Here is a 15,842-nt window from a genome sequence, read left to right as displayed (position 1 = left end):
TGTAACCGGTGTAGTTCTGCGTTGTGTTTTTTTTCTTTTATGGGGTAGTAACCACTCGGACATCAGATAACGTTTCGACTCTTCATTTAATCACTGATGGAAAATAATAAAACAGTCTTACATATGTCCTGCCCTTTTGTCCCTCTCTCCCATGCACAGCCAGTGTGAAAAGGGAAGAGCAGGTGAACAGAAAATAGCATAAAACAAATAACAAATGACAATTGTAACATACCTGATGGAAAATAATAAAACAGTCTTACATATGTCCTGCCCTTTTGTCCCTCTGTTAACAGAAAAGATGTGTAACATTTAGCCCACGTGCTCCACATGCACCGGTTAAACAACCGACATGTTAAACTAAATGAAAGTATACCAAAACCCTGATAAAATACACACGAGACAATATCCCCAATATAACCAAAACCGAGCATAAAAGAATGACTTTTAAACAAATACAACAAATTAGTCGGAGCTCAACAGGAACCTACCTCTCCCATGCACAGCCAGTGTGAAAAGGGAAGAGCAGGTGAACAGACAGGAAGTTACGCAAAACACCGTTCACAGAATATTTAAAGGGAAAGGCGCACACAGACAGAATATCAGGTAAACAAATACACTTTGTGTAATTCTAATACATGAAATAAACAAGTTACATTCAGTACCTGTTACACTCACCCCCCAGAATTACACAAAATTATGAAACATTAGAAAAACCTTACACTAGTCAAAAACATGGTCCCCACTCTAAACAAACCGTGAGAACAACAGCAACAAAAGCTACCCAACAAAGGGATAAAAATGTAATGAAATTGGCCAAATACCACTACATTCCACAGATACCAAAGGTGCCCATTACACCTTGTACACATTGACCATATATACACGTAATGCAAGTTAAACATTGGAAAAGGATAGAAAAGGAATAAAATAAATAAAACCCACATAAAGTCCACAAATTACATGGACTCACATGACGGTTTCAAATTTACTGAAAACACAGGTTATACATTCAAACATGAATCACCGTAGACCCAGAATCTAAACCTAATATGCTCTCGAGTTGAACCATAGATTCAATTAATCTACGTACAGGTCTAATAACTCTCCCAAATCTGGTAGAGTAACGATCTGCTGCATTTAGATCAGCTACGGGACCTTGTGTAACCACCACACTGTCAGGAACTGGATATTGGGGAAAAGGGTTAGCACTAGCCACCATATAGTCATCAACTACTGGCAAAGCAAGATGTGACCTTGGCTCTGGTTGGTTGGACAACTGAGAATGCACCCATGAACTAGTACGGTCATCACCACAAGTAGCTACACCGGAGATGTTGGACATAGACTCTGCTCGTGAGAGTTCCACAGCCTCATTCTGATCAACATCCGTAGGAGTAACCTCAGCAACGGAGGAACAAGCATCACTTTGGAACTGTGCGACTAAGTCACCAGAGCGTGTTGGATCAGACTGTGGAGGGTCACTGAAGGCAGGTGCATCAGCATTCTCTTGATTTGAATCATTTGTGTCCGAGTCAGGTAAAGGCAGGAAGTTCACTTGCAAAAGGAGATTGAGGTGCACTGTACGCTCATTTCCAGCTTTGTCACAGATCCTATAGATGTGTAAGGACGGCTTCGAGGCAATGACTGTATATACAACAGGCTCCCATCTGTCAGCAAGTTTCCGTTTACCTCTACATCCTTTGTTCGTCACAAGTACCTGGTCACCAATGGCTAGAGGAAGACCTTTGACTCTCTTGTTATACTGGTCGGACTGGTGTGTTTGCTCTTGAGCAGCATTGACTTGGGCAACTGCCATAGCAGACTGGAGATCACTGATGAGTGATTGAACGTACTGGTCGTAGTCACAAACTGAACTATCCTTCAAAACACTCTGGAACATTAGGTCAACTGGCAACCGCGGTACTCTGCCGAACATTAGGTAGAACGGGGCAAAGCCTGTTGTTTCGTGAGCTGTACAGTTGTACACAAAAGTCATGGTCTGTACCAGCTGTGGCCACTTCTGCTTAGGCCTAGGTGGAAGGGACCTGAGCATATTGCCTAGTGTTCTATTGAATCTTTCCGTACCACCGTTCCCCATCGGGTGGTAAGGTGTAGTTCTGGACTTATCGACGCCAGCTAGTTCGAGAAGCTCAGCAATCAGTTCACTCTCGAATGAAGCTCCCTGGTCCGAATGGATGCGTTGGGGAAATCCATAGACGCAGAAGAAGCCATCCCACAGTTTCTTTGCTACGGTTTTCGCAGTTTGATCTTTACATGGAAATGCAAGAGCAAGCTTTGTGAAATGGTCCGTTATAACTAGAACATCCACAGATCTGTTGTGCCGATCCTCAGCAGACCAAAAGTCGATGCACACGAGTTCTAGCGGGGCTGTTGTCTTGATACTCTCCAGGGTGGCTCTAGCTGCAGGCTCAGGAGTTTTACTGAAGACACACCTGGGACATTTCTTGACGTAATCTCTCACATCACGCTCCATATCGAGCCAGAAAAATCTCTGACGGCCTAAAGACAAAGTGCGTGGCTGTCCTTGATGACCAGCTAGGTCGTGAATGCCAGAAAGTGCTTGACATTTCAAAGACTCCGGTAGGACGAATTGAAATCTCTTGTGCTTTGTGAGCGGGTCCTTAATAACTCTGTACAGAATTCCATCAAGCATTGAAAGTTTATCCCATTGCTTCAGAATTCGTAACACGTACAGCTTCTCATTAGCACGTTCACGTCTTGATGGTCTGCGCTTTCTGCTAACATAATGACAAACTCTGGCAATGACAGGATCTTTGTGCTGATGTTCTCGCAAGTCGGTCAGGGAAAAGGAATGAAACACTTCTTCGTCACCACTGATCAAAGAGTTAAGATGTTCCGCGACTGATGTTGCTCTACATGCCGTTCCAGCTTCCCACTCATCACAAGAAGACAGTACTGAAGACACGTCATCGGCAGACAATGAAACATTAAAGCTGACGTCAAGGGAATCTGATCTTAACGACTGAGGTTGACAGGTAAGTCTGAACACTTTTTGCACATTTCCAACCTCAACACCTTGCACTTCTCTTAACAGTGTAGAAAAGGGCTCTGATAGAAGTCGCTGACTGACAGGCTTGACAAACGGATCTCTACTGAGTGCATCCGCGACTACATTGAGTTTTCCAGGAATATATTTGATCTTGAATGAGTACGGGGCAAGTTTTGACACCCAACGCTGCTCGCAAGCATCCAGCTTTGGCTTGGTCAGAATATATGTAAGCGGATTGTTATCCGTCCACACGGTAAACTCATGTCCTTTAAGCCAGTGACTGAATTTGTCACACACTGCCCATTTCAGAGCAAGAAACTCTAATCTGTGTGCGGGATACTTTGTTTGGCTGTGGTTCAATGCTTTGCTAGCAAACGCTATAGGTCTAGCCTTGTCTTCACCGTCAGGTATCTGAGATAGAACAGCACCTAGGCCATTTAAGGAAGCGTCAGTACTGAGCAGGAATGGGCGTTCGAAATCAGGATGGGCTAACACCACACTGTCTACCAGGGTTCTTTTTAGCTCTTCAAAGGCTACTCCACAGTCTGGGGTCCAGTCCAGAGGAGTTAACTCTCGAAAAGTACCTGCTCTCTTACGACCACCAGGACCTTTAGCTGAACGTTTCTTACCAGCCGTCAGGTTGAACAGGGGTCTGGCGATACGGGAACAACCAGGAATAAAGGATTGGTAGTACAAGACCATACCAAGGAAAGATCTGACTTTCTTTTGCGAAGGTGTAATTCCATCTTCCTTCATTAGATCCCCTTTACAAAAAGCAGAGATAACTTTCACTTTCTCCTCGTCTACTGAAACACCGGTACCATCAATCACATGGCCCAAGAACTTTACAGACTTCTTCAGAAAGTGACACTTTTTAGGAGCTAATTTCAGGTTGCTGGATCTCAGTCTGGTGAACACAGTTTCCAAGCGTCTCAGTGCCTCTTGTTCAGAAGGAGCGAAGACCAACAGGTCATCTAAGTAACAGAGAAGACTGGAAAAGTTAAGGTCACCGAAAACACTGAGCATCATACGCATGAAAGATGCAGGGCTGTTGCACAGACCCTGAGGAAGACGGTTATACTCGTACAACCCCATTGGAGTTGTAAAGGCAGTGTAACGTCGGTCAGACACATGAAGAGGGATGTTGTAAAAGCCAGAAGTTAAGTCCATGGTGCTGAAAAAGGCATTGCCTCCCAAAGCTGCAAGACAGTCAGCTTGATGTGGTAAAGGATGGGCATCTTTCACAGTCTTAGCATTAAGCCAGCGGAAATCTGTACACACCCTCAGATTACCGTCTTTCTTCCAGACCATCACTAGAGGCGAAGCGTACTCACTGATAGATTTGCAGATTATGCCTTTCTCTTCCATTTCAGACAACACTTCTCTCAGTTTCTGGTAGTGGGCGGGAGGGATACGACGATAGGGAAGGCGAAAAGGTTGCTCATCATACAGACGGATCCTATGCACGAAATCTTTAGCTTCACCACAGTCCAATTTATCCTTTGAGAAAACATCCTGGTAAGACGCAACAAGAGCAGCCATTTGTCTCTTCCACATCTCGGAAACGTCACATCCATCAATGTCGATGTCTTTCAAACCACAGCCTTTCAGCAACTGAACAGGATCGGTGAGCGAGGCAGCGTCGAGGGACTCTGACTTAGGAACGTCGGAATGGGTTCTACTCAATCCTTGCATGACAGTGAAATCTTCGACAGCTAAGCAGGAAGAAACGTCAGCTAGTTTGGAGTTACGGCGAAGCGTGACTGAAGTTGAATTAGGGTTAAGGATCTTCATTGGTACCCATCGGTCACCCCACATTGGTGTTGCTACACGCCCGACAAGAATGTTCTTAGGAGCCGAACGCGCAGTGGTAGGCTCTACAATCACAGTACTGCCAAGAGAAACAGGGACATTCGCGGGTAGTTTACCCCAAACGAGGTACTCACGCCTGGGAAGGAGAGTGACTGCTTGGCGGAGTTTAACAGTACCGAGCTTATCAGATTGCTGAGGACCAGACCATCGGGAAATGCAGCTCAGAAGTTCTAGGAATTGCTCACACTCAGGATCGGTATTACTGCAAGAAACAAGCTCCCAGTACTTATCATGAGATTTCATCTTCTGTAGCATGCATTTGATCACGTTGCTTCCGATGATGAACTCGTCTCTCTGTCCAGGCACTACTAGAGTTGGAACAGCAAACTTAAATCCATAGCATTCAATTTCCAAGTCGTATGTACACTTTGGCTGAACTGTAAGGCCACCACAGCCAACAAGGACTACATTACTTGGTACAGTTTGAGGATTTGGAAGAATACCAGCAGCTTGCAACTTGGATTCACTCTCTTCGTTAAGCGTACAGGACATACTACCTGAATCTAACAAACCCTTTAATGTGAAACGGCCGCTAACTGTCACGGGAGCATAAAACAACTCACTAGCCCCACTGACTCTTTGAGACCCCACATATAAAACAGTTTTATCTTCTGGTAATAACTTGCAGCTGTTCACGAAAACACTTTGCACATCTGGCTCTTCGTTGAGGGAAGTTGAATTAAACTCGCCCATGTTACCCCTCGCATCACATGGGCCATTCAGTTTGACTGAACGGTGTCTGAGGGTGTCACCGGGCACGCTGCTTTGGGACAATTACTCTTGAAATGACCAGGACTGAAACAGTGACGACATAGTCTGTGACGTCTACAATGCATGAACGTAGTGTGTTCCTTAGATTTACAGACCCTACAAGCAGAATCTACATTGGTCTTGAAGACTGGAGTTTTGACTGAATGAACATGACTAGGTGAAGTCAAAGAAGCAGTACACAAAGACAGGACTTTATCCATCATGCCAACCATATGTTGAAAACTGGTGTCTGGAGAGAACGGAATGGCATTGGGGTTAAGCTGACTCACAGGAGGCAAAGACTGGACTGACGTACAAGCAGGCTGCTTTGGAGAACTGGACATAGGGTCAGGGCATGCCATTGTAGTGCATTGGTTCCAAGCTGGCAAAGACATTGTGTGCTGCGACCTTGATGAAGCTCTCTTTAGATCTCTCTGGTAACTGTCTAACCGCTCCTGGACCTCAGCCGCGCTCCACTTCTCAGCTGGTTTAAACTGAAAATACATAGCAAGACGTGGGTCTGGACAATGTGAAACAAACATCATGACAGTTTCTGCAGCGGGATCCTCCACACTCTTATTACGTCTGCGTAAGCACTCATCAGCAACGTCTATAGCCTTGTTAAGACGTATCCAGTAATCCATAGGACTTTCATCCGCTCTCGGGATGGTGCTATAGAAATCAGCCATGGGCATATTAGAGTAAGCCAACTCACTGAAGTTGCGTTTCAGAATGTCGAATACTGCACTTGTAAATTCACTGGCACTCAATTCAGGACGACTACGCAGGGATACTTTGACAATATCTCTCGCTTTACCAGCTAGTCTGCTCAGGATGAGATCAGAAACATCCGTTTGCGTGTCGCGTTGCATTCTGCTTAAGTAACTGCACATCATGTCTTCCCATTCGTGGACTGTAAACGAATCACTCTTATCGCCCCTGAAGAATAGTGGAGGTGCTGAATCTTGCTGAACTATCACCTTCAGACTAGATGAATCAATACACTCACCGGAGTGCTGAGACTGGCGAGGATGACTAGGCTGTACTGGGCTGGGTTGGTGCGCAATATTAAGGCTGGCTGAAATACTCTCCCCTATTTTCTGAGCCAAATCTGAAATTATGCTGCCTAAAGCCGCAGTAGAAATTACACGTTCATTATCCAGGCGCGAGATAGGGGTGGAGCTAGCTGCTGGGCCTACAGAAGCACCAATAGCTGAATCAACAGTGCGCATATAGTCTGGACCCACATTAGTTAACGCTCTCCCTCTCCCATAACAACGAGATTTAATTTCAGACACCCCCACATTGTGATAAATTGCAGGCCCACTGCCCCTGCCCATAGAGAACATTTCTTTAGATTGTTTCATAGGGCTGAAATCGTCATTACTATTATCCTCAAACATGTCTCAAACCCAAAGTGAAAACACATAAAACATGAAAAATGACTACTGTTGAATTTCAACTCAAACTAAAAAACCTCAATTAAACTAAGAAATCAAACACATACGTTACCCGTAAGATACGGTTAAATTCAAACCAACACGGATAAATATGGCAAGTACAGTTCAAAGAAAATAATACAATTGTTCACACTTTTCGCGACAGGAATAAAATATTGGCTCTTTTTTCAAAGGCAATTATCCACCATTTCACGATCAAAAAGCATCACACGCAATTCAACATACACTGAACGGATAAAGGATACGATCCTGGATGCCGCTGAAGTAACACGCAGTCCAAATCACACAGTCTCTCTCGGTGAACAAACATCCAAGACGAATAAAAGTGTTCCGGAGAGAAAGCTCGTTGATCAGAAACTCAAACTGTTCACCGTTCCTTTCTGATGAAACAGATAGACCCGTGAAGTCCCGCTAGCATGTAGCATCCACCCTTAAAGGCGGCGAAGAAGGCCTGGGAGGTAAAATGGCGAGTCGTCATGCAACCACGGCGATCTGCGAAGCGCTGATCAGAAGATCCAGAAAGGTCACGGCACCACGTGTAACCGGTGTAGTTCTGCGTTGTGTTTTTTTTCTTTAATGGGGTAGTAACCACTCGGACATCAGATAACGTTTCGACTCTTCATTTAATCAGACTACCTTTTATTATTTTGTCAGAATGTATACAGGACGGGAAAACAGGGAGAGAGGGTACGTGTCGGTCACACTTTTCCCTTCTCGTCCACTTGAGACAGGAAGTTACGCAAAACACCGTTCACAGAATATTTAAAGGGGAAGGTGCACACAGACAGAATATCAGGTAAACAAATACACTTTGTGTAATTCTAATACATGAAATAAACAAGTTACATTCAATACCTGTTACAGAGAGAAGCATATTATTGTCTGTCACGACATAATATGCATTCTCTCCGGTGTCTCGTCTCTAAGTCCCGCCCCCTCGTTAACTTCCCCTTAGTGTTTGATCCCAGTCACCTGCCCGTCACCCTCACTATGTAATCATCCCTCATTAGTGGTCCCCTTTATGTAGTCCTAGTCATCTCTGTCCCTTTTTGGTTCATTTGGTTCTTGTTCACGTCAAGTCCCTGTCCAGAAAATCGTGCTCCTGCGTTGTCGCTCTTTGTGAGTTTTGTTTGTTTTGCTTTTAGTTCTTGTTTTTCCCCCTAGAGGGAAGTCTTTTGTTTATAGTGTTTGTTCCCCCATCGTGGGTTTTTGTTTTATATTTTAAATACATTTCTGTGTTAACCCCTTAACCGCTGCCTGCATCTGGGTTCTTCCCCCAAACCGTGACAGTTCTACCCTTGTAGAGGTGGCACGGACAGTACCCGGACAAAAAGAAAAGCAAAATGCAAGAAGAGGGAGGAGAGAAAGAACGAACCCCTCGAACACTAAGAGACTCTTCTTGTGGTCTCCTTTAAACTGTAAGGATGTCACATCCTACAGACGTGACTGACCCAATCAGGAGATGGCACCTTTGGAGGGAAAGTTAATTGTCTTTGTCTTTGTGGAAGCTGGTTGGATGCTCACTAAGAAAACTTCTAAGAGTTTAATGAAACGAATATGAAAAGAGTTACCAAGACACAACAAACATTAACATTAAGGAAATCACAAATGCAGCTCATAGACACCAAACATGATCTACATATCATCTTGGTTAAATGAGTTACTACAATTCTAATCCAAAGTAGTTTGAATGAATGTGTGTATAACTACTAATATTATTCATGTTTAAGACAGACATAAAAACATGAACAAAAACATCAATACATGGAAAGTTTATAAATGAATATATGTACATTTCTATAGAGATGTGTTTAGGATTGTATGTCTGTCCCCAAAGTGAGTAAAGAGAGTTCATCTCCCTACATTCCATTCGGTCGTAAAATACTCTTATCTTGATGGTTTGGTGTGGGTTGCTATGGTCGCCAGAGATCTGGTCCTGCGCCTAGTGTTAGTTGCAGATTGGGGGTAGACCCCCTGGCGACTAGCTTGCTGGTTGGGTGAGGGGTGTTGTTGTTATATTTAAGAAATATAACTAGTTATTGCGTGTCTGATCGGTCTCAGGCACTACAACAAATATGTACCTCAATTTCAATTGTTTCTTAAAAGGTACCGAACAATATCATCAGAGGTCTTTCTTGTACCATTAAGGGTACATTTATTGAAAAGGTACAAAACTGTTCTTCAAGGAACATTTTTTGTACCATTGTGTACCTTTTTTTCCGAGAGTGTACAGTGCAACACTGTTGCTGTTTAGTTACACCGGCAAAGCGGCAAATCCATCATGGTGGACAAAATTAATTGCATATGACGGTTTAAATACAGGTTAAAGTTTGAATCCACGATTTGTTAATCTCTGTTTAAAATTAAGTGGTGCAAAGCAATTTGAATTGAAATAAAACTAGGATCAACAAACCCTAGATTAGCTCTAAACTTGGTTTACTTTAATCCTTGTTGGTGCAACCCACCCTATGTTTCTGTTTGTTTTTAATTCATTATTGGCTCAGATATTGTGTTTTAGTTGAGTTTGGGTTCTGTATGTGTACACTTAACGTGTGTCATTAACATATAACCAGGGTTCGAATTGAGGGTGGGCTGGGGCGGTCCCGGACCCCTCATAAGCCTTAAGGGACCTCTCATAAGGTATAAAATAGTGAATTTGGAGGTCCCTGGTTTTTCATTAAAACTAGACAACTAAGAACACAAAAAAATTTTTTTTGTCAAATTAACATGCTAAAACAAAACACTTTTGTCCATTATTTGTACAAATTTCATAAAACTAAATGTCATTTTTATCTGAAAAATGCATGCATGCTCAAGTGCGCCACACAGTGTTCAATGAAGACATGTACAGAGATGTCGCAGCAAGACACTGGCTGCGTGCGGCATCCTCTCATATTGAAAACGTTTATCTTAAAACTTTACAGTTAGCCTAGTATCATTTTGATATGCAAGGCTTTCTTTATGTCCAATGTTATCTTACATTGTCAAAACAGATGCGACACTGAGCCACTACAGGGACATACAGGTGGTGGAAAAATAGGAAAGGGAGTGAAAATATTTTGCTCTCCCCAAAAGTGCGTTCCTTTGCAAAACTTTTGCGTTTCCCCAAGAATATTTTTCTTTCCCTCAGAAAACTTTAGCATTCCCCATAGATTATTTTGCTCTCCCTTCTGCAAACATGAGCTCCGACTTTGACCAGAAGGCTTCTGCTTTTGCCCAAAGGAATGACATTCGTTTTTCTTATCCTGCATGTTCATATGGATTATTTCATATACTTGATCTACATTATCAGGAGATGAATCACGTTTAAAACGCTCATACACTTCTGCATGAGGTGACGCATCCTCTCCCTCACTGGCTCCAATGATTTTTATTAATATTCCAAAAAAAGGCAACAGCACCGCATTACAATAATATAAAGAACAAGAATCAAAGGACAAGAAAAAAATAAGGAAAATAAGAGGACAGGAAAATCTCAATTAGTAAGAAAATGTTATCATACATTTTGAAAAACTTGTTATTCTTATTGCTATAAATAAGTTTAAGAGATTTTACAATGAGTGAAATCTCAGCAAGAAAGACATCAAACCTAGGCAAAATCTTATTAAATACATCTAGGCTGTAGTGGGCAGTGCTCCGACATGTGGCGCAGTTGCGCATCGGGCGACCCGGGTTCAATTCCTGTCTCGTGGTCCTTTCCCAAACCCACCCACTTCACTTCCTCTCTAACAATAGCTGTACAATTAAAGGCAACAACAAATCTAGGCTACAATGCAAAATAAAAAATTACAGCAAGATGGATAGCATGGTCACGGCAAAAAAATATGTCTTTTAATCTCTCCCTCATGTGGATCTCTTTTAATGGATTATCAACATGTTAAAGACATTTATGCGTGTAATGTGGTCAAATTACTAAAATGATCCAAACTATCATGTGATTGATGCTTGTACTGGCAGCTCCTGTCACGGATGTGGTGGACAGAACCTAAATGCAGGCAGCAGTTCAGGGGTTAACAGAGGATTTTTATTAAACAAGAAACACAAAACAAAGACCCATGGTGGGGTATAACAAGACAGGCAGGGTAAAAACAGGACATAGCCTAACTATCACTAAACTGAAAATAAACAACACTAGACATAAACTAGACTGAACACTTACTAACTGACTGGGGTTTTCACAGGAACACAGCAGTACACAGGAGAATTCACACAGCAAACACAGGCTACATCAAATACAATGCACGAGCACAAGACAATAGACACAAGGGGTTTTTAAAGGGAGACAAACAAAGGAAGATAACGAGGGGCAGGTGAGGAACATAAGACATGGCAGGGAAGCAATACGGTGAAACGAGAGGGGCGGGGCCAATGACGAGACACGAGAAAGCACATGGAGTGTCAATGGTAAACACCCCATGACTTTCTCACACTAAACATAAGGGATCTGTCACGATCCTGCCACAAGACTAGAAAATCATGAACAAGAAGGCATGACCATGACAGCTCCGTCTGTTTTTTTTTTTTTTGAAGACTGGTTAGGGGACCCCCCAAGAGCCTTGACACAATTCGAACACTGCATATAACCTACTGCTGTACATTTGTTTGACCTTGATCACTCGCTTTACAACATACCATGGTAGTCCACACACCCCATTTCAAGTCAACATTTTTGTGTAAGCAAGGTGTTGTGTAATTCAAAAATAATTTTCTTGCTTCTTTGATGCGCATCAGTGCAAACGACAACAGCTATGATGGATAGAAATATTTTCGGCAAATATCATCACAAAAAACGTCTTGCTTTAGAAGCATATGGACTACCTTTATTTTATTTTATTTTGGAATTTATATTGTGAATACAGTATGTACATTTGCCTGACTGGTACATTAAGAACTTTAATCACATTACATTAAGTAAAGGAAGCATTACTCAGTTACATAAATCTATCGTGTTTACAAGTATTGTAATTGACCAAGAGCCATATGATCTTTCTAATGGTTCTTTAATGGTACTTTTGTCTTTTTTGGAGTCATCTAACATCTTAATATTTAATTTGGCACACTGGGACCTTAAGGTATATAAAAGGTTTAGTTACTGTAAGGTTTCAGGTTTTGTTAGTTATTAACTGGTCTTTCTAGTTATTTTTGTCACATAATTAATGTAGTGCATTGCTTACTCCTTTCCTCAAATACCATTACTACAGGATATGCCCTCTGTACATACTAAAGCTAAAGGGAACAAACAAAAAGCATTGGCTTGGTTATATTTAGTAATAAACAAGTTTCTTTATTATTTAGTGAAACTTTATGCCTCCCTTTAAGCATACAAACTTGACAGTGTTTTACTGTACAGTTCTGCATATTACAGCAATGTACTGTACTGTATTTTCAGGGGATATTTTCATCAGGATGTGTGGAGTGAAAGCAGAAGATGGCATTAATATTCATTTTAATTAGTTCCACATGACAGCTTTTTGAGGAGATACCTCTGTTTAATATAGTATTTTTAATTCAACCTTCCTCAAATGGTAAGTAACTCGAAACTGGAAGCTTGTGCATTCAGCCATACCTTGCAGAAGGTTTTGAGTATCACTTTCGCAACAGATACAACTTGCTTGACCAGTGAGTTTAGGGAAGTTTAAATGAACAACACACCTACTTGTGTCTTAGTGTTTCCGTGATTTAACAGTTGATCTCCATCCTTTTGCCTCTTCGGTGTGATTGAATACAGGTCTGTGAGTCTTCTAGTCTCTCACTCAGGTAAGAGCAGTTTTTGGGATTAGTTGCATTTGCGTTGACTTTATTCTTAATTTTCATTATTAAGTGCAAATGTATTTTTACTGGAGCTAAATGAAGAAAAATGGAATTCACAGTGTTAAAAAAGACGAGCTGATATGATTCTTATACAGTGTATAAGAAACTAATATTTTGTATTGTCTGTAGCTTTTACATGAACAAGTGGACAGAGTTTAGCCATTAGCAAATGAAGAGTTTGGTTCCAAAATGAGATGACTCCATTTTTAAAGATTTTCAAAAATCATGTTTTTTATTGTGCATTCCAATTAATATCAATCAAACTGCAGTTGGTTTGTTTTGGTTTAAGTCATAATAACTCAAAAAATACAGCTAACTAACGCAATAAAACACAATAAAAACCTGATAACATAAAACTGAGTTATCTCATTTTGGAACCAAACTCTTCAAATATATTATTTATATATATTTGATTTACAGTATGTCATACGTACCTGTTTATCTTGTTTTTGCATGTGCTTGTGTGTGCATGTTTTGTTGCATTAGGATGGCCATTCAACCGCCTAAGCCCTTTGTCATGTCACAAACCTCCAATCAATGGAGCTCTGGAATCTGTGACTGCTGTGACAATGTACCAGAGTGTGAGTATCTCTCTCTCTCTCAGTTTTGTGTACTTTGGTGTGCCTGTGGGGCAGCATGCAACTATTTTCTCAAAGAATGTCATGTATTTCGTTAACATTATTGTGATAACAGTGTCAGTGATAATTGTGGGAGGGTTTATTGACTAAAATGTTTCTATAAAGGTTACCTTTAAGAAATTCTGCCTACATGGGGGATAGTCATCACTGACAGTAATATTCATATTTTGTAGGTTGCTTTTCATTTTGGTGCTTTCCTTGTTTTGCCTGTGTGACGGCTCGTAAGCACGGCGAGTGTTTGTGTCTCCCTCTGCTCGACGGATTTGGCTGCATCCCTCCAATAACAATTGCCATGCGGGTATCAATGCGCCGGCGGTATGGAATTGAGGTTTGTAAAAATACTGTTTTTCTATATTGTTTAGGTAGGCATATATCTTCTACAAAAAGTTATTGAACCTTTTCAATTATTCCCTAGGAAAAAGTATTCATTTAGTTTGTTAAACACACCCTGACTTTTTGATGAAATGCATCTAAGCATTAGATGCTAAAATATGAATTAATTTCTTAATGTTAATTTCATTGATTCCTTCTATTGTATATTTATAGATAAATCTCTCTATCTGTCTGTCTGTCTGTCTCTAGGGTACTATCTGTGATGACTGCCTTTATTCCACCTTCTGTGGTGTCTGTGCCTGGTGTCAGATGTCTCGAGAAATGAATGTCCATGAACAAACTGTCACACTTGTCAACTCTCGAGCAAGATAAATACAACCCAATAACTCTTGTATTTTTATTATTTTGTACGAGTCAATGACAAACTCTTAGAATTGCACATTTGTGTTTGTTAAAATATAAATATACAATTTGATAAACATCTGCTGTGAAGTCGGTATTGAAGAGCATGTTTTAAAAAATCGTATTCTTTTATTGATTTATTCATTGTTAACATGTTTTTATTGCATGTTGAAGCATTAATTCTGCACGGCTAAAAATAACTGCAAGGTTTATCATTTTTGACAAATCATTAAAATATATGAATCATTGTTTACAAAGTAAATACATCAAATTTAAACTGGTTTCTATGAAGAAAGGGCATAATTTTGATGTCAGTTGGGTTTATATAACAGTTTAGGCAGGTTTTTAAATAATCTTTGTCTAGCATATAGCAGATGAAATCATATACCAAACTTTAAAATAAAATAGAAACAAAAAAATTATATCTACTGACAAATATTAAACATAAGGGCAATTCCAGCGTTATGGACGTGACATTTTACGTTATGGACGTGACATAAAAATGCTCAGAGAATGAATTTGTTACGATTATATTGAACCATCTGTTTATATTTTACTGAACCCTTGTTGATAGAGTCTAAACATAAAAAATGTCAGTCTATGGAAAATTATATTTAAAAAAGGGAAATAAACATGCGTTATGGATGTGACAAAAAAGGACGTGTTTTTTGGGAGACGATAAACTTTGTAGGATTTCTGTAAAATAAAATGCACAATCCAGAAGCAATAATACCCAATGAATAGAGAAGTGATGCCTCTTTATAGTACATAAAATAGTTACTTTATAATAATTGTCATGTGTCCATTTATGAGGAATATGTAGTGTTATGGACAATCCTGAAAATGGCACTTACCTGACTATGAAAAATCATGCACTAAAAATAAAACAAATGCTTTACAAATCTGAAGAGAGATCGCACATGGGTATTTGAACCACCAAATGTTAAAATCTGTGCTGTTACCAGCACCGGCGCTATGGTGGGGCATTCGAGGGCCGTGCCCCCCCTAGCGGTCATTGATGCCCCTCCTTCCACAGGCCATGGCGTGGCCCAAAAAATATCCCTTTTAGTTATTCTTTTAATATTAAATGTGCAAACTGTTTTCTGGAAGTGCATAAACTGTTGAGAGGTGGATAAACTATTTCTGACGTGTTGCGGAAATATGGGCATTGTCCCTTTAAGAAGCATGGGGTTTGTAGTCCTGGCCGTACTGAATGATGGGAAAAGTAGTGCGGGTGCGGGGTTGTGGCTACCCGATCCATCCCGGAAACACGATTTGTTCCGCGCATGCGCGAAACTGACGTCACTTCCTGTCTGAAATAAATCGAAACACTTTACGGCAGTTTCGGTTATGTAGCCACAGGCTATACCGTGACTGCTGTTGTTTTACACTCGGAGTTTAATATATATACTTTTTATACATTTTGTATTACATTTAATAATAAATGTATTTATTAAATCTGTATAAGTTTCTTTTTTCTTAATTTGTTTCTTACAATGCTTTGAGATATTTCCTGGCTTGTTAAATTGTTGCTGAAGTATAATG

At 40.7% G+C, this 15,842-nt stretch overlaps 1 protein-coding gene across 1 annotated transcript; it reads left to right on the top strand.

Moving 5' to 3' along the window:
- Positions 1–12,779: 12,779 nt before the first annotated feature.
- ponzr5 (plac8 onzin related protein 5) lies at positions 12,780–15,826 on the top strand. Its single transcript, XM_057341131.1, has 4 exons — positions 12,780–12,870; positions 13,411–13,505; positions 13,736–13,890; positions 14,145–15,826. The coding sequence occupies exons 2-4, from the start codon at positions 13,412–13,414 to the stop codon at positions 14,265–14,267; spliced, it is 372 nt and encodes a 123-aa protein (XP_057197114.1). The 5' UTR covers positions 12,780–12,870; position 13,411; the 3' UTR covers positions 14,268–15,826.
- Positions 15,827–15,842: the final 16 nt, after the last annotated feature.

Source organism: Triplophysa rosa, linkage group LG8, assembly GCF_024868665.1.
Source record: "Triplophysa rosa linkage group LG8, Trosa_1v2, whole genome shotgun sequence".
Classification (NCBI taxonomy): Eukaryota; Metazoa; Chordata; class Actinopteri; order Cypriniformes; family Nemacheilidae; genus Triplophysa; species Triplophysa rosa.
The sequence above is the reverse complement of the archived record's forward strand: the minus strand, read 5'-3'. Positions and strand labels throughout refer to the sequence as shown.

What these genes read in the sequence shown, in the direction of transcription:
- ponzr5 (XM_057341131.1), top strand. Translation starts at nt 13,412, where the DNA reads ATGGCCATTCAACCGCCTAAGCCCTTTGTCATGTCACAAACCTCCAAT. An exon ending in CTGTGACAATGTACCAGAGT is followed by an intron (nt 13,506 to 13,735) that starts GTGAGTATCTCT and finishes CATATTTTGTAG; the next exon opens with GTTGCTTTTCATTTTGGTGC. An exon ending in GCCGGCGGTATGGAATTGAG is followed by an intron (nt 13,891 to 14,144) that starts GTTTGTAAAAAT and finishes GTCTGTCTCTAG; the next exon opens with GGTACTATCTGTGATGACTG.